Below are 18,261 nucleotides of genomic sequence, written 5' to 3' on the forward strand. Positions count from 1 at the left end.
AAACTTGTGCTCTGATTAGTTCTTTGATGAAAATTTATTGTTTAAAATGAACAATAGGGTTTGGTTGACTAGGTAAAACAAAAAAACATCAATCCAGAAATTTCTTTCGTATATTGTTTCGTTGAATCTCTGGACGGTAATTTTAAGCTTCATTATCTTGTGTCGACCATTTTCCCATCTGCTGTCTTTGAAAGATGTGCAGTTGACCATAGAAATATAGAACTTCGAAATAAAACTTGAAGTGACATATAATTTCCTATTCTTCATTGGAACAATTAACAAACAAAAGAAAACCTCAATGCTTGACTTACAACCATTCTCTTAAGATTTATCAGACAATGTTGCAAGCCCACGTCGGCTGGTGCTCACAATAACACTGACAAAATATTCTTTTGCATCACACCACCAAGTTGGCTGACCTCAATTAGCGACGCCACATTATTTAAACGCTAAGAAGTACAATCATGGATCGTAAATTTTCAAGGGTCGTCCCGCTTATGACTTTATGTATGTATGTATCTAAAATTCATATATCGGCAAAAGTTCGAGGCATAAAATGCCAGACAAATGTATCAACTTGTTCACCTCATTGTCGTGGTGCATACGACAAATGATTTAAGTCTATTAGAAACTCAAAAAACAACTTCAACCTTATTGAATTTTACAATGGTGGAACCATTTTATTTAAAATTCTTACAAGTAAATAGGACAAATCCAATAAGAAGTTAAATCATTCGTCTCTAGAATAAAAAGCTAAAAAATGGAGAAAACGTCATTAGATTTAGAATGAGAAATACATCAGACTGTGTAGAGAAATCGTTAACGTACGTATGTTTACGTATGTAGCTAAGTTGAAGGACTGTTTTAGCAAAGCTTTCAATTTTTAATAATTTGAAATGATAATATACTGTATTACACATTTATCATTTGAATACTTGTGTTATCATTTGAATACTTGTGTTTTCCAGTTCCATCAACGATCCATCAACGTGTTACAAAATTTCCCCAAGAAATCATTTCGACCCAAATATTCAATTATTATGTCCTAGAAAATACCTGTATGGATAGCCATGGTATTTCGAACGAAAAATGAACAACAGCAAACTGAAAAAGATTACGACGGATGCAAGACCTCCAATAGTAAGCACTAAAAATAAAAAAAAGTGATGTATGATTAGGAAGCATTACAAATCCAGTCTTTAGAGACAAATTTACATTTCTTTTTATTTGAATCAACAGCTTCTATTGCTTTTTCATTCAAAAGAATGAGGCCAATGGTATAAGCTGCATCTTTAACGTTCAAGTTAAGGAGTGGACACATTAAATAATTATAAACATTTCAATTAGCAAGGAACTTTTCAAGCAAAAGCAAAAAGCGTAACTAAAACCCACTGCATTCAATACAATGCACCTTCAAATAAATGAGCGTATTGTATGAAGCAATGAAGAGCAATGATTATTCAAATACAATTTGCTACTCAAAAAGAGCAATGCTATCAAAACGTAAATAAAGACTTTATTGATAAAGATACAAAGACCAAGGATGATATGAGTTTCAGCAATGAACTGATATTGACTACTGCCATGGATGTAGTTCTAAAAAATCAAAACAATTGTTCAATTATACAACTATCTTTCAGTAAATGTTTTGTTTATAAAGACTCACCACTTGTCCATTTTCAGGGTTTCTGTGAGCGTAAGCTGGACCACGAATGTGATTCCACATCTGGCCAGACAACATGCAGAAGACAATGGACTATATAAAACAAACAAAATGATTATTACTAGTACTACTAAATTCAAATATTTCTCTACATGTATAAACATCGTAACTACAATATGCTACTATAACATATACAAATGACAGTGTCAAAGAAAGTTTATGATAAACTGACAAAAGCAATTTTCATATTAATTGCAGACAATGATAACTCACTAAAGCACAAATTGCCCAGAAAGACCGATTACAAAGAAATCCTAAACATTAATTGCAAACAATGATAACTTACTAAAGCACAAATTGCCCAGTAAGACCGATTATAAAGAAATTCTAAACTTTTTCTTTTGACATAAAGTAAACCACCAATGATTATAACTAAGGTGCCCAAAGCAAGAGCTCCCATGTAGTTGGGAGGACGAAGAACACGAATCTAAAACAAAGGAAAAATTATAGACAAATTAAAGTGGGTACTAAATATAAAAAATGAGATAGCAATTAACTTTCAAAAGTCAGTTTACATTAATGTCAGTTCTCTCTGCAACCCAGCGAGCAAGATTGTCAGCTGAAAACCCCATCCTTAAAGACATAAAAATAGTTTTGAGTGTCCTCTTTTAAATTTTAGAATGAAATCAACACCAGAATCATTGGCAGTGACAAACCTTTGGATGTCATAGCTGTCACCTCTTTTTGCTTTCCCCTTTGCAGGAATATGCATAAAAACTGGTGCAGAATTTAGTTTCAGCTATAAAGAAGGGAAAAAACATGAGAAAATAGGGAAAACGTATTTTTATTGCTGACAGTTACAATCATACTGCTTGGAACACATCAGATCCTTCATCAAAATCCACCATTGCAAAAAACAATTGGTTTGAATAACTTGGAGAGTAGTGCCATGAATTGGCCAGTATTTGATACTCAGCATTTGCCTCCCTATGAAAAATTACACAGTCATAACACTTTAATTTGTCAGTTGAATATAAACCCATATATTTCTTTTTTCTCCACATAAAAATGTAGAGATGTTAAGACAAAGACAAGTCAAGATATACAGACATAAGTTTATGAAATAGTTGTTGATTCATGGATATAAATTAAGCAGTTATCTCATGCCAAAGTCAGTATAGTTATATATTTTCATTAAATACGAATTTTCAAGCCAAGTAAAAAATGAATAAGATAGCCATAAACAAAAATGATACTATTATTTTTTGAAGTGAAGCACTTTAATGTATAAGTTCGTTCATTTAAAACGACAATACAATAATTATGTTCAACAGAGCAAGGCATTCTAGGAAAGTGTATGACAAAAGTACTGTATTTAAGACTTAAGAGCCTTCACAATCCAGGAAAAAATTTATCTGAATGTAATAAGAGTATGCCAGAGAGTTTAATCAGACAATGTACACGTTTTATTTCAATTTGGTGTATTAACACAGTTTTACTCTGTCCACAAGACTACACTAAAAATTACCTACAAACTGCACATTTCCTCTGCGGAGCAAGTGCCGTTAACATCAAAATAATAGAGTAATTCCTTGGAACTCCTTTTACATATAATCTGTATTTGTCACCATTCATTCGGATGATAGGTCTTCTGCTTGTCCAGTCCACAAGTTGCTTGACTTTCGTTTCTAACTGAGACTTAATTAACGACGAAAATGGACATGAACGAAGAGACAAAACAGGTGAATTTACTTATTGTAAATTTTTCAAAATAGTTTTGCAAAGTTAATACCATATTTAATCGTATACCTCTTTGGTTACTTTCCGTTTGGCTTCTAAACAAGCAAAACTCAGGACAATGAAAACAAGAACACTTTTTACACGAGCCATCTTGAAGACTGCTTGTTACTCCAAATGCGCCTGCGTTATTCAACCGCTGCAACACTTTTATTGATTTCATGAAATTCACGATTTTGCAGTTTGCTAATTCCTTCGCGGACATAGGCGTAGGGGACAGGGGGGAGGAAGCTTCCCCCAAGAAAGTTTTAAGACTGAAAAGTTGAGCAAACTTTTTAGCGTTGGTCGGGTGAAAATACGGCGGAACCTTCTTTGTGAGTTGGGGAAAATATATACACCCTCCCCTAGAAATGACAGATCCCGTGGAAATTGAGTTAGCTGGCCTCCATCGAAAACTCTATCACAACACGAAATCAAGAGAGAAAAAGTATCTAAGTCATACTCTTTAAAAATGTTTGTGTTATCCAGATGTGAAAAATCATCAGATTTTCTACGGCTCTTTACGACTGAATGAACTCATATCTGTTGCAAGTATTGAAATGTTTTTACCCCCGCCAATGTAACAGTAATACAGCTATAACCTGCTAAATTTGTACAGGCCGCAAGCATAACAGCCTTAAAAATGCTGAACCATTTAATACAAGTATTCTCAAAATTCAGCAACTTGCACAGTTAAGTTAACATTACATATATACTTTCTAATAATAACAACAGCTAAGAAGAAAAGTTAGCTTCATGATAAAATAAACATAGCTAATACGTAAGAACTTAAATGATAATTGTTCGTCTCCGAATTTCCTTATATCAATTCGGAGCTCATCGTGTTTACATAATACCAAATTGGAAGCAATTACTATACATAAAACTATAACTAGCTACAAAAGGCCAAATAAAATTCTTCATCGTTCTGGTATACCACATCTTTGTCATAAAAATTATTTACTAGAAATGTTCGAAACAGCAAAAGTCACAGCTATCCTAATTACAAATGCCAGCAGTGGCTGCGCATTTTAAACTAGAATCTGCCGCAAACAAACGACCATTTTCACAAATACAAACTTCCTTCGCATTACTATTATTTATAGCTTTACTTCCTCTGACAAAAGGTAAGTCGACGAACTTGATTATCTTTCCGTCAAATACGAACTTTAAAAAAAAAAGTTATAACAATGTAGCTATATAAGTATTAAAAATAAAGTAGCATAATTCACGTCAATCATCTATGAATAATATTACATTGATGCCATATGTATACAGATATGTACCTATCTAACGGAACGGCCGTAGATCTCTTAACACTTTACGTGTACCAGATTGATCTCGGAGCAGGGTAATTTTTTACGTATTACACGTCAATGATAAAACACACTTAAATAGACTCCAAGTAATAATACGCATATATGTCGAGCTGTTTCTCCTTTAAGCAAAAGATGCCATGATAAGCAAATCCAGTAGAAAGGCAAAGCCAAGAAAAACACATGTTACTGCATGTGAAAACGTGGTAACTGTATATTATTTATTTATTATAATAAACAGCTGGCATTCTACGTGAAAAACATGGCAGTTTTTTCTCTGATTTGAGAAAAAAAAACTTAAAAGTAGGACCAGTACAATGCGAACCTAATAGTTAAGATCATTCATAACTCTATAACCTTTTCTCATCCACACTGTCAACGAAACATGAACTGATCATAAAGCATAATAAAAAACTTAAAAACACATCTTTACCTCTTTGGATTCAAATGAAGCTGAGCTCTTGCTTTGAACAAAAATATCACCACCTTTCGTATTAAGATTAATATGCTTTGGAGCTTGAAGATAAACAGATCGGGTTGGAGAGTGAAGTTCAAGATGTTTGTATGGAGGAGCACGGACATCCTCAGTTTGCAAGGCTCCAGTAAAGTTTGCAGTTGTTTCATCATCTAAAGATTGAACAGATTTGTTGTGAAGTGAGTAAAGTTTAAACAAAACATTGTTGACGTTTTGCATCGTACGTACGTTCACATAATTTCAAGGGTAGTTTTGACTTGGCTTTCAAAGTTTCGTTACTTTGAAATCATCAAATATACGTAATACATTTTACTTATAATTTCAATGTTTGTGTTTTCCTTGAAATGGCTTCATAAGTTGTAAGTTTGTACTTATAAACAGAATGAATCAGAATCATCTAAAGAAAAGAAACTACTGACTAAAGTGTAAATGCACAAAATTTTTATTGTCTTAAGTAAAAAACCTTGTAAAATTGTAATGGTCTAATAAACATTCTTTTGAACAACATTGTTTTGTATGCTTACTAATCAAACAAATGAAAATTTGTGATGTAAACTTTAATTATTCAATACTCATGCAGACATTGATGATGGTAAGAAAGATCAAAAGATTTTTAATGAAAATTTCACGTCACAAGCAAGCATCAAACGTAAAGTTACTTTTACACAAAAGACAAAAATGCCTTGTTGTGCCAAAAAAATACATGAAATTAATAAATGGAAAAAACTAAAAACAAAGTTTTGTTTAAACAATTGTTTTAGTCACATGGGTATTAAACAAAGAAATATACAATTTTTATAAACCGCATGGACAATCAGGGAAAAAAGTATAAAGAAATCAATCAAAAACTCCATGCTCTTATAGGTTAAAATGGTCCTTTTCATCTGATAATGTGATCTGGGTAATTTATGTCAATATAAGTCGAATTATATACACACGTCATCCATAAAAGAAAGTGGTTGGTACATACTTGCAAATTTTATCATGTCATATCCAAAGCGAATCTCATCTTTATCTGCATAGAGAAGTTCTTTTCCATTATTTGAATGAACTTTGAAAACTTTTTGTTTAGAAACAATTTCTCCCTTTCCAACGACAAATTGTGATACTATCGCGCCACTTTCATTTCGTGAATTTACTGTCACATTTGCTGTTGACTGGACAGTCAATTCCTTGCCCTATAAAATGGGGAAAATTACAATGAAACCACTTCTCAAAGAGTGAATCCATTAAAGTGGAATTTGAGTAGCAATAACCAAAATCATAATACATAATACCTTTATTGTTTCAATGGATTCTGCATGAAGTGATTTCACAAACTCTGCATTTCCTTGAAGTAGAACACCTTTGTTGGTGATTTTCAGCTTTCCCATTCCATCCTTAAAAAAGATAAATATTGCTTGATATAGAGGAAATTAGTTTTCAAACATACTCTATGTATTTTTTAACATATGACAAGTATAACTACATCTACACTAATAACTAATGATTATGTATAATACATTGACATTACATAAATATTCAAAAACTAAAGATAGAAGATAACACACTTACCAAGTTAAAATTCATGACATGCATGATCCAGATAGTAAGAGATAGATTAATTATTGTGACGACTGTGACAATAAGAACAAGCAGATACAAGCATCTTTTTCTCCAACCATAGATTCCAATTTTATATATGATATTTACAGGATCATGCCGTTGATAATCAATGTCATCATTCAATTGGTTTCGATCTTGCTGTCCAGACATGATTTTGCTGGAACTGCTGTTGATTGAAAGAGTATATTTTTCTCAATGTCATAGTTTACACTTTGGATCACAATAAGACATTAATAATAATTCATATCAATAGCAAATGCTTTTGAAAGAAATCATAACATCAAAAAAGCAAGAAATGAAAATTCCAATAAACTAGAAATATCACATACTTACTAATTTCAATAAACCTAAAAACCTTCGCTCAAATCTCGCTGAAACACTACTGTTAGACAGAAGAATACGTTTAGATTGCAGCAATAAAATTATAAGTCCCATCCATTGTTATGCATATATGATTTTCCTGTTTCAATAATTTGATATTGAAATGTTGTAAAAATCATTGTCATCGCTTTCCCTTTTAACTCTCATGAATAATACGTGCAATGAATATCATTTTATCATAAATAGTTAGTAAACACAAGCTTTTCACCTTCGTTATTTTCTAGTTCACCTTATATTAGAGATATTACTAACTACGAAGCATAATAGTATGAGTCTGTATATAAGTATGATTTTAAGAATCTGCAACTAACATTCCATCAATCATGAGAAAGGAAACAATTATACTTTAACACGCTAAGCAACAACAGTTTTCTTTAAAAAATGATATTGGATTTCGCAAAATCCAGCGTTAATATTACAGGGTTTGATATTTTCATTATCCTTAGGTGCTACGCAATACAACATGATAGCCACATCTGTTTATATCTTGCATGAATGAGACTTGAATTGATTAATGCATCGCAAGTATTCGCAACTGGCCAACTACTTTAATGTAAATGTATAACACACAGATAAGTATGACGCTTTTTACTTAAATTTGCTCCTAAAAGCCACACAGACGTTTACATAAACGATAAAAAACTGTATTTCTAGTTGAGTACATTTTTGGATAAATATGACTACCATTCATAAAAACATTTTTAGCGCACATTTCATCAAAGTGATAAACTGACTATCGTGTACCACATTCCACATTGTAAATGTAACTTTTATGTTTGATGTATTAAATTTCTTACCTTTTTGACGGAAAGATGTGTATTTAGAAGATTCAGACCAGCACTTCAGGGGTGAATTCCGATCGTTCAATACGAAAATACCTCGAAAGCAATGAAACAGACAATTTTTACACTTCTAGATTTGAATGGAATCTGATAAAATTTTGCGATTAGCATAATTAAAGTTCAAAAAAAGGAAATACTTCGTGTTGTATGAACATTATGTACGAGGAATGAAGGATACCTCACTCGAGAAAACTCAAAAGTTGAGCATTTGCCGTCTTTCTTGTCATGGATGCAAGAATTAAATTTCGAGTGCTTGTTCCGCTTATGGTGGCAATATTAGTCATGTAAGTTAAAAGTAAATTTGACATAGAAGACTGTTTATCACTCATTTCAACATGTACCAGTTTTCAATCACGCAGCAATTTTTTTTCTTGCTGAACCCATGGATTCTATTTTGTGAATCATTTTTTTTGAAGGTGTGGGAGGGAATATTGAAATGATTCTTGGTTTATAGGAAAAAAGTTTCCAATGGGCTTTTCGTGAAATTTGTGAGAGCCATTCTTCAATTTCCTGGAATAATTGTGATGTGATAGACCAGCAAACTCATAGAGTTTTTCCAGGTGTCACCCAGTTTTAAAACAAATCTACCCATCACCCAATCTTTTGATACTATTTTAAATTTTGCAGTGAAAGTTTCTTGAACATTTTCAAACATTTCCTGAACTAATAGCATGGACGGATTTACTAGGTGGGGGTGTGCAGGGGGGGGCTTCCTCCGAAACATCAGATTTCACCCTCCCCCTCTAAAGAAATTGGTCTAAGCAGTAGTACAGATGAACTAAGTTTTTCAGGGCAATATTTCAACTATCCCAACAGTTCTTTTCAACTATCAACACTACCTTTGATGGTTGCACTGACTACCAGACCCCCCTAAATTTTAGATCTTTTGTTTGTTTTATGTCACTTCATTACCAGCTCACCACCCTAAAGTTTTGCCATGTGCAAGCAATAAGATTTAATAAACTTAGAATAAAAGCAACAGATTTATTGAAATGTAAAATTCTTTGTCCACCTCATATTCATCAACAGTAAATTTTGAAAATGATTTCAATACACCAACCAGGTCCAGGTTCAAGCCATTCTTGCTGGGAGCCTATATCACCCAGAACAAAATAAATCAAAATCACCTGTTAAAAATTCAGTATTTTGATTGCATTGATAGGATTTTGTTTTTCCAAAAGTTAATGCATACTCAAATTAAAGTCATAAATTTGGTCAAAGAAGTGAAAGGTACAAATTTTCAACAACTTATACTTAACATCATCTCAATTATTTTGCTGCAATTTTGAAATCTTTCTTTTGAGCCTTACTTTTGCCTAAATTTGATAGTGAATAGTCCCCCAATAAAAAATATGCCTCCTGGTCCCTGTACATTGTTATTTGTACACCTGCAATGTGAAAATGTTAATTTTACTGTGATTTCACTGGCACAAACCGTTTTAGATGATTTTCACAATGAAGGAGAAATTACTTCAAAGTTAATGCAGTCAAAAAATAAAGCCAACATAGCAAATGCAATGAAGAAACAAGAATTTGAGAAAAGTCCAAAGAAACTAACTCAAATGACATCAATGAGTTTTCCAAGGTGAAGATTGAGAGCTGCTTCTATATAATCCTTTGTTACAACCCTTTGCAATTATTTATACTACACAAGTGAAACTCTATAAAAAGCATTTCCCCTGTTTTCTGTGAAACAAGATGTTGTTGTTTAAATACTTGGGTATCTTGCATAACTGCGAGTAAGCGTGGTGGAATCCATTGACTGAGTAGGGGTGGGAAAGGAATTTATGTGAAAACGCCTGAAGTGATACGCTACTTGTCGTTACATCTGAAAAAATGTTTTGATCGTCTTGTACGAGCATTTTCTGTCGTTTTTTCGTCTTGTGAAAATGCATGATATTTAATTCATGGAAAATTTTTGGAAAAAAACCCCTGAAAATTCGTTTATTGCTCCTTACCAACTGTCCCAATATTACATTATATTCAATTTTCTAAAAGGAAATGAATGCCGACAGAACGCATTAAAAACAAAAAGGAAATTAACTCATTATTTTTTGTCCTTTATCAATTAACTCATTAATCTTTCACCTTTATCAATAAACTCATTATCTTTCGTCCTTTATCTACGCCTTCGGCGTATGAAACGGAAGTTCGAGTTCTAAAACAGGCCTAAATTTTCTATAAAGAACTATAGTATTGCTTATTTTTTCTGTTCATTTTGTAATTAAGTCATGTGTTTTACCTTGATTACAACGGCAAAATTCTTAAAAACTTATCATACGTATCTTGAATTCATAGAATGATAAGTGGAGATAAATTGGTACACTTGGATTTGAAAGGTGCAGCTCCAAAAATGCTTTATATCATAAAGGTACAGTGAAATAATTTTAACCTGGTGAAGCACTACACACATTGCTTGTCTAAAGAACTCTGTTATGAATTTTAGTTACTGCCGACGTTGAAGTCCTTAGGAGCTACGGGATTGTTGGTTGAATATGAAGATATGTTCCCGTATTATGATGAACTTTCTGTGTTAAAGTCGCACAATGCATATAGGTATTGACAGAATCTACGTACAATAGAAAATATGACTTTTTTGGAAATCAGTTGTGTACAGTTTGTTGTCGTTGCCAACTTCATTACGTCATAGTTAACGTTTTTGCTAAGTTTGCAATTTGATTTGATGATTTGAAACAAGCTTCAGAAATAGCAAGTAATGCAGAACAATAATGAAAACATTTACTGTAGTATTTTTGTTCGTTTTTGATAGTCTAGATGAAATCAAAAAATTTCTCATTGAAATAAGAAATAATGGTCTTTTAATGATTCCTCTTGTACAAACATTTGGTCATATGGAGGTAGAGATTGCATCTTTTTACTTGTATTTTTCATTTTCTGATAAAAGGTGATATACCTGAAATAGACTTTTTTTTTAAAAAAAATAACAGTTTGTCCTGAAACACAAGAAGTTCTCTCATCTCAGACATGTTGCTAATATGACAACTGCCGTTAATCCAAATCATGAAGGTATTTCTTCATCTATGTCAAACAAATTACGTGTAATCTCATTTGTTTTGAGACATTTTAGATTAACTGTCTTTTGTTTACATGTCTAGGCTCTTTTTCTCTGGTTAAAAATATTATTGATCAAATCATCAAAATACACGAAGGATATATTGAATATGTGCATATTGGTGGTGATGAGGTAACCGCGACTTACAAATTTTTGTTTTAAGTATTTATCAATTTGGTGGTCAGTTCTTGTCGTCCGTCAACAGTCCTGAGTGGGTTCTGTTAATGAGATAAAATGTCGGTGATTTTGTTTTTTAGATTTTTCAAATAAATTTGCTGCAGCAAACTTATAAGCAAAACAATACCAACTACCATCGAGCATGTCTATCTTCTTTACCGAAGCGAGATGTGTGCTATCATTTTACATGTCCCTGTTAATATTTAATATTATAGGTTTGGAGCCTTAAAGATTGTTCATCTTGTGAACCTTCCAGCAAAGTTTATCTCAAGCATATGTTACCTGTCATTGAAAATGTTGTATCGAAAAAACTCACGCCAATAATTTGGGATGACATGATGAGAAGATGGAGTGTCGAGAACTTGAAAAGTAACTAACTTTTTCTCAGCTTATATTTTCTTGACTCAACTTTTTGATGTTAATATTTTTAACGCACTTTTTTCAAAGAGATCGGATCAAGTGGTGTGCAACCTATGATTTGGGCTTATCCACCTCAACTTGACACATTTTTTCCTGAAGGTGTTCCACAATGATCCTTTAATTTTTATATGTAATTTGAAGTAATTGTGATTACCTGTACTAATAGGAATGTGGCGTAGATATTCTCGGGCTTTCTCGTCAGTGTGGTTGGCGAGCGCCTTTAAAGGTATTCTTTTTTTTATTGGTGTTATAAAATTGGAGCGATAAATACATCTATGTCTGCTTTAATCAGGTGCAGAAACACCATCGACAAATTTTGTTCCCATTTCCGTTCGTCTTCAAAATCATAGATCATGGATGAAGATTTACTCAAAGTTATCTCGACATATAAAAATCAATGGAATTGTTCTAACTGGATGGAGTAGGTCAGAACCATTTCATGTTAGTTTTAGTTTATGTATTTCACTTTCACAATTTCTCTTCTTTGGGGGGTAACTTGATTGATCTACAGTAAATGGATTAATCTTGAGGATGAGTAGATACATAAAGGGATATAACTTTAGGGGTTGACGAGAACGAACAGGTACATATTGACACGATAAGTTAGGTCGGCGGGTAAGTAGTTATTAACTTAGGAATGAAATAAGTTATTTTGGTACGTCTCTTCATAGTACATTTGTTTTCTGTCAGGTTTGATCATTATGCGTCCATGTGTGAATTATTACCTGCTGGTCTACCTTCATTGGGTCTCTGTTTGACTATTTTAAAAGAAGGTATGTTTAAATTACTTCTTTAAAATGTCCATTAAACACTTAGCGGAAATTTATTTTGTGTTATTAGTGATGTCACATGGGGAACTCGTCTATTGTATTTTTTTTTAAGAAATAGATTTTTTGGACATCCACGGCACCACACAATGTGTAATGCGATGAAACAGCTATGCTTTCGAGGAGATTATCTGTAAAATATAGTGTTTTCTAATCTAAAGCGTGTTCACAACATGACGTCTGATCTGTGCTCTCGCCCTAGTTTTTTTTGATATCACGGTCAAATTACCGAACTAGAGCTCTAAAAAAATCTACGAAGATTAAATTTTGGAATTATAAAATTTATTGCAAAAATTGCAATTGTGTAAAATCTTCTATCTATATAGCGCAATTGCGAAAACATGATAAAGGCTTTGTAACTTTTTAATGTATTATGTTTGCTAGTTCTCTCCTGGATCTGAAACAATATACGTTATACAGACTCACCTCAAGTGGCATTTTTTCTTTCAGGCTCATTAACGAATAAATCTTTATGGCAAGTTTCTACTACCCTTGGCTTCAAATCACCCATCTTTTTACACTCTTATGACATTCCTAAGTGAGTGTAGAAAGTAATATTGTCATGTCTTAGTTATCTTGTATTTTTGAATAAGAAAATGACTGAAATTTTAAGAGATGTTAGCGAAAAAGACGAAGGAACATTTCTTGGTCACGACATTTATGGAATTGTATTGAAATTGCGAAGAGCGTATAATGCTCTTGAGTCAGTTGAAAAACGGTAAAGACTAAAGTGTACCTTCATTTCCAATTTTTCCATGTATTTTTCCTCACGTACACTATTTAAGATGAACTTACTGGGTGATTTTAGAATTCCTGCCTGGTTTAATCGCAGACAGTTTGCCACCTCAAGAATCAGTATTTATCAACTTACTGTATCTTTCCAAAAGTTAAAGAGGTGAGACATCCTTTTGCCCGGTTATGGCCTATGAATTAAGATTAATAAACTTCTGTTTCTCGTTGCTAATTGCTAAATGTGCTACAATACATTGTACAATGCTACATGTTTGTAGATGTAGATCGTCCAGGTTAGTATAATCCTGAGAAGGACTGTTTTTGTTGTTGTTGATTGACTTTTCGACAACCTTAGCTGAAGTCATCTTCAGAGTCAAAATGAAGATGACTACCGTTAAGGTTGTCGAAACGTCAGTCAACAACAACAAAAACAGTCCTTCTCAGGACTAAACTAACCTGGACGATCTTCATCTACAAACATGTAACGATACTCTCGGGTTCAAACCATTTACTTTAATGTACAATGCGATGTTATGTTCCCATTTATATAAACAATCGATATATATGTTTGACGACGTTTTGTTGTATTTTTTATTACAATTAGAAATGATTATTTTTACTATCTTGTTAGCAGAGAATAACGGCATTGTATTCATATTTTGCCTCTTTTGTCTCTTTTAGTGCAACGAACCGACTTACACCATTAATTAACTTGGTGAGGGAAAAGTTCCCAAAAGTATATCATGATGACACGACAGAGGAATGGATAAACGATAAAATAGAAAATGTGTTGACTCGAGCCGTAGAGATAGAAAAATATTTGAACAATATTAAAAGTACCGTATTAAAATTATAAATTATATTTTGTTTGAGAACATGTCATGTTTTTTCCCCTACGAATTTGAAATAGGTACCACGTACCAACAATAAATTTTAGATAAATGCAATCACGGGGCACAGTGAATCAAATTTCAGGAGGAAAACTATTTTGTGTTCTCATTTCTCCCCGATCGTACGAAATTGTATGTTGTATGATGACGTTGTATAATTTGTAATGTATATTAGGAATTAGAAATGGCTACTGTCTAATCTCAAACCCAGCAATATTTAATGGGTCATAGGTATTCAACGGTAGTCAAAACTATACAAGACAATGCTCTAGTTATTCGTGATTTTACTTCGCTCTCTTATGATGGATTAATTAGTGAGTTGAACGAGAATTACACAAATATGTTATTTCATTGAACGTGTCGTATCCGTATCGATTGTCTAAATGAGGAAGTTAAGTAATTTTTAATACGATAAATTTTTAGGCTCGTGGCTATCTGTCTTATCGTATTTAAGTTTAGTAAAGCATTATTTACAGCTTTGTAAACGTAAATAACTCTCAAATTTATAGCAAATACGATGCCAAACAAAACACAATTACGATAAATTGTAATAATACAAATTGCAAGTCTGAAAATTAACGTTTTCATTATTTAATAAATTGCTTCGTAAATGTCTCATAATCTATGTTTGTTGTTAATTTGTCGATTAATACTATGATGTTGTATTCTGAAGTGGTAATTTGGTGTAAATTATTGCTGACTAATTAAATACATTGCATTTTATTTTGTGCAGAGGCTGTAGAAGAGCTAAACATCATGTAAGTTTGTGAATAGGTGTAAATCCTTCGAAAAATAGATTCAATTCTCACTGCTTTTCATTTGTAGCCTAGATGATTTGGCAAAATCAGAGAAAAATGATTTTCAGTTGTTATTTGCTGTTTCATCTGATGATACTAGCTATTTATGGAAGGCATTAGTTAAGATTACGTGTTGCAAGGTATTGAATTTCATCAATCAGAGTATTTAAATTCATTGATACATAAGTCTAATTTATATACATTTTAGATAAATAAGACCACAAATTCCATTGAAACCGAGAAATGTCTTGATCTTCCACGATTTCTGAGAATATATCGCGAACTTAGTAAACGCTATGCCAAAAAGAGTCAGTTAGTGCAGGAAGACAATGTATGATGTATTTGTATATGTATATGTTTGACATGATTGTATTGAAAACAGTATTTCTTTGTTGGTTGGGAATGATGTTATCTGTCTCCTTACCAAAGCAATAGCTTTATTTTTAAATTTATATTCCAATTTTTAAGTAGGGGACACAAGAAATGTACCACCTGAGAATTAAAATCTTAGGGCAATATGGCCAGCCTGCTTCCCTAGCCCCTGTTTCTAATTTTTTATTTGTTTATAATGGCAATGTTTTTATTATAGACATCTGAGACTAATGACGATCTTACAATATCTCTCATCCTCTCAAGGTGGTACACTTTAACACTGGCTTGATCATATTACCTGAACCACATATACTGAAATTGCATGTGCATATTTATTTATAAAATAAAAACAATAAAATGTGCTTGCTGATTGGTCTATAGCTGTGTTTGCATTAGTCTGTGAAAACAGTCTGAGCTCAACAAATCAAATCATTCAATCAATGGAATTTGCAAATCAGCCATGAATACATTTTAAAAGAAAAATTAAAACATTTGTTTTGAATTTGTCTGTTTTGCATTATCATTATTTTAAAAAAAAGTAAAAGATGTTTTTTGTGTTCGCACTGGCTTAGGTAAACCTTGGCAATGTTTGTGAGAACTCTCAAGAATGTGCAACACTTGACCTTTAGTCTAGGGCTTACACTGATCTGGTCATGAGTTCTAACAAAGGTCTCCTCAGTTTGCGTAAGCTTGTGAAAATATAGTAAATATCTTTTGTTTCTTAAATAATTTATAAATTGTCAAATAATGCAATGTAACAACATTTAACATACTTACCATTTAAGTGACACAATTATTTAAAGTATTTTGAATAGTTATTACATTGATTTAATACATGTTGGCTTCTTCATATATTCTGCCAAATACACAATAATCAGGTTTGGCTATCTTGACATTTACATAGAGACATAGATTTTCCTATTTTAAGTATTTAAGAGTAATTTTAATAAGATCTTTCAATATTCTAGAGTGGATGAAATACAGAGAGAGGTAGTGGAAGAGTGCTGTATATGTATGGAGAGAAATTCAGATGTTTCATTAGCATGTGCTCATAGTTATTGTAAAGAATGTATTCATCTTTGGTAAGAATACTTTGTTCCTTCATTTCCTGTGCAATCAACATTTTATTTTTCTATTTTTATCTTTACAATTTAAGGTTTGATGAACACAATACCTGTCCCATTTGTCGTGAGACGGTCGAGGGACGAAAGGAACTCTGGGTATTAGCTGATAAACCTAGCCAAATCGAAATAGCGGATTATGAGATGGGCTTCAGTGATGACCATTGATGTAAATATTTATAGGAAAAACAATTAAGATATAGTCTGTAAATACTGCTGTTTATTTGAGTAATGCCTGTTTTTTTCGCTATAGACATTTAAATTATAATACCATACTTTTGACGGACGTGTTTGTAATGCTTTAACAACAAATAGGCGCTACAAATCTACTGGTAGGAAATCCTCAGAATGATTGCCTGGGGCGTGGCAAGCGTGTGTTAGACACATGACTTTTCAAAGAAATGGTTTTTAAATTTTTTCTAGATGATCGTCGGTTTTTATTTTAACCAAAACTGTCGGTAATTTTTAAATTCACATCGTTCTTTCATACTACGATTTCCAAAAACCGTAGAAAGAGGCTTTGTCGTTAAATCATTAAATTAAAACATCTGCTTCAAAATAATTGAGAAAATCTCCCCGATTTGAATGTTCTCTGTACGCCTATGGTGATTACCTTAGTTCCATGAATATGAACAATGACATTTTAAAAATTATGTACTGATGTTTTGTAAGATTAATAAAGCTCCAGCGACGGGAGCTCATTAAATTCTGAAAAGAAAACGTATGTTTCATTACTAGCAATATTGAATCGTGTCAGACTGTCAGTTAAAGCCACTAAGGTTGTTTCTTTCCTTTACTTATTTAAAAAAAGTGCGTTATCCAATTAACATAGACGCACATCGTAGTTTGCTTGCTCTAATACGAACTGTAAATTATTAATAAGTGAGATCCTATCTTATAATTATCGTTTCTAATTTTTCGTGTTTGATGAAAAACAGCTCATTTATATCATTCTTACAAAAATTGTACCTGAGATCTTTCATCCGATAATTTCCCGTCTGACAATTTTAGACAAATAACAGAGTAATAATACATAATGTACTGGCATTAATGACATTGTTGTATATGAATACAAAGAAGGAATAGTGATACAAAGACTACGAAAAGATTATTTACTGCTTTATTTACTCGAAGGAAAGGATAAGTATTATACATAATCTTGGTAGTTTTTTTCAGCTACGTCCTTATCTTCACAGTAAGTTGTCACTTTATTCACGTCAACTTAAAAATTTACATTCTTATCAATTAAATAAAACTTAATCTGTGCCTAGTGTGTTCTTTATACTGTACTTGTTGTCAACGGTTGTCCTAAAGTCTATAATATCAATCAGTTTGTGCTAAAATTTTTGGGAGCAGCATCTTACGTTCTTATGGATTATAGCCTTTAGATAGTAATATTAATAGCGAAACACTTACCAAAACGTCGACAGTTACGTGGCAGAGTCATGAAGACGTAATTTAGTGAAGCGAATCTATAGTCGATTCAAGCATCAATTTATAGAGCAATGATAGTAAATTTTACTATTCTTTAATGGTACTTTATTCATACAACCTACAGGACTCGAGACAAGCAAAATTTGTAACAGATAAAAAATGCAATCGAATACGTCCAACTGCTGCAGGGAACAGCAATACTTTGAGAAAGCTTGGTTTCGTTTGCCCATAGATGATTCTGAACTAAAGGACCTCACTGATGTAGTGCAACTTGTTGTCGCTGCTTTTATCGTCATTGGATTTTTTAATAATCTTATCTTACTCCTTTTAATTTTGAGAAAACCTGATAAAAAACCGCTG

The 18,261-nt window shown here is 32.5% G+C and overlaps 4 protein-coding genes across 5 annotated transcripts; 2 read left to right on the plus strand and 2 right to left on the minus strand.

Moving 5' to 3' along the window:
* Positions 1–654: 654 nt before the first annotated feature.
* LOC124446926 (tumor suppressor candidate 3-like) lies at positions 655–3,656 on the minus strand. Its single transcript, XM_046997810.1, has 11 exons — positions 3,473–3,656; positions 3,192–3,361; positions 2,533–2,650; positions 2,380–2,462; positions 2,239–2,296; positions 2,010–2,150; positions 1,667–1,756; positions 1,533–1,596; positions 1,216–1,290; positions 1,057–1,147; positions 655–753 (listed from the first exon to the last, which is right to left on the minus strand). Exons 1-11 carry the CDS (start codon positions 3,551–3,553, stop codon positions 741–743), a joined length of 984 nt encoding a protein of 327 aa, XP_046853766.1. The 5' UTR covers positions 3,554–3,656; the 3' UTR covers positions 655–740.
* A 420-nt stretch (positions 3,657–4,076) lies between these two features.
* LOC124445770 (delta-sarcoglycan-like) lies at positions 4,077–8,166 on the minus strand. Its single transcript, XM_046996532.1, has 6 exons — positions 8,014–8,166; positions 6,785–7,001; positions 6,508–6,609; positions 6,201–6,408; positions 5,189–5,382; positions 4,077–4,606 (listed from the first exon to the last, which is right to left on the minus strand). The coding sequence occupies exons 2-6, from the start codon at positions 6,983–6,985 to the stop codon at positions 4,439–4,441; spliced, it is 873 nt and encodes a 290-aa protein (XP_046852488.1). The 5' UTR covers positions 6,986–7,001; positions 8,014–8,166; the 3' UTR covers positions 4,077–4,438.
* Positions 8,167–8,206: 40 nt separating this feature from the next.
* Positions 8,207–14,273, plus strand: LOC124445769 (hexosaminidase D-like). 2 transcript variants are annotated; one of them, XM_046996530.1, is made up of 17 exons: positions 8,207–8,342; positions 9,221–9,288; positions 9,502–9,643; positions 10,357–10,429; positions 10,505–10,614; positions 10,829–10,916; positions 11,007–11,085; positions 11,175–11,263; positions 11,524–11,677; positions 11,756–11,827; positions 11,895–11,954; positions 12,021–12,153; positions 12,419–12,501; positions 13,006–13,093; positions 13,169–13,273; positions 13,364–13,450; positions 13,969–14,273. In XM_046996530.1, the coding sequence occupies exons 1-17, from the start codon at positions 8,284–8,286 to the stop codon at positions 14,141–14,143; spliced, it is 1,665 nt and encodes a 554-aa protein (XP_046852486.1). In that variant the 5' UTR covers positions 8,207–8,283; the 3' UTR covers positions 14,144–14,273. The 2 variants fall into 2 exon arrangements, with proteins under 2 accessions (XP_046852486.1, XP_046852487.1); XM_046996531.1 differs by lacking the exon at positions 9,221–9,288 and having other exon boundaries at positions 8,208–8,342.
* A 55-nt stretch (positions 14,274–14,328) lies between these two features.
* LOC124445771 (RING finger protein 141-like) lies at positions 14,329–16,749 on the plus strand. Its single transcript, XM_046996533.1, has 7 exons — positions 14,329–14,491; positions 14,911–14,935; positions 15,003–15,114; positions 15,183–15,305; positions 15,564–15,610; positions 16,315–16,428; positions 16,503–16,749. Exons 1-7 carry the CDS (start codon positions 14,398–14,400, stop codon positions 16,633–16,635), a joined length of 648 nt encoding a protein of 215 aa, XP_046852489.1. The 5' UTR covers positions 14,329–14,397; the 3' UTR covers positions 16,636–16,749.
* The last annotated feature ends 1,512 nt before the right edge of the window (positions 16,750–18,261 follow it).

Source organism: Xenia sp. Carnegie-2017, unplaced genomic scaffold (assembly GCF_021976095.1).
Source record: "Xenia sp. Carnegie-2017 unplaced genomic scaffold, XeniaSp_v1 HiC_scaffold_22, whole genome shotgun sequence".
Lineage (NCBI taxonomy): Eukaryota > Metazoa > Cnidaria > Anthozoa > Malacalcyonacea > Xeniidae > Xenia > Xenia sp. Carnegie-2017.

Coding starts and splice junctions, on each gene's coding strand:
- LOC124445769 (XM_046996530.1), top strand. CDS start 8,284: ATGGATGCAAGAATTAAATTTCGAGTGCTTGTTCCGCTTATGGTGGCA. Junction 11,828..11,894: donor TGACACATTTTTTCCTGAAG/GTGTTCCACAAT, acceptor CTGTACTAATAG/GAATGTGGCGTAGATATTCT. Junction 13,274..13,363: donor CTTGAGTCAGTTGAAAAACG/GTAAAGACTAAA, acceptor GGGTGATTTTAG/AATTCCTGCCTGGTTTAATC.
- LOC124445770 (XM_046996532.1), bottom strand. CDS start 6,985: ATGTCTGGACAGCAAGATCGAAACCAATTGAATGATGACATTGATTAT. Junction 6,610..6,784: donor ATGTCATGAATTTTAACTTG/GTAAGTGTGTTA, acceptor ATCTTTTTTAAG/GATGGAATGGGAAAGCTGAA. Junction 4,607..5,188: donor CTTCATTTGAATCCAAAGAG/GTAAAGATGTGT, acceptor TTTTTTTTAAAG/TTCGTATTTGACGGAAAGAT.
- LOC124446926 (XM_046997810.1), bottom strand. CDS start 3,553: ATGGCTCGTGTAAAAAGTGTTCTTGTTTTCATTGTCCTGAGTTTTGCT. Junction 2,651..3,191: donor AGGAAATGTGCAGTTTGTAG/GTAATTTTTAGT, acceptor AATTTTTCATAG/GGAGGCAAATGCTGAGTATC. Junction 1,148..1,215: donor TGATTCAAATAAAAAGAAAT/GTAAATTTGTCT, acceptor TTTTATTTTTAG/TGCTTACTATTGGAGGTCTT.
- LOC124445771 (XM_046996533.1), top strand. CDS start 14,398: ATGGGTCATAGGTATTCAACGGTAGTCAAAACTATACAAGACAATGCT. Junction 15,611..16,314: donor ATATCTCTCATCCTCTCAAG/GTGGTACACTTT, acceptor TCAATATTCTAG/AGTGGATGAAATACAGAGAG. Junction 16,429..16,502: donor AAAGAATGTATTCATCTTTG/GTAAGAATACTT, acceptor TTACAATTTAAG/GTTTGATGAACACAATACCT.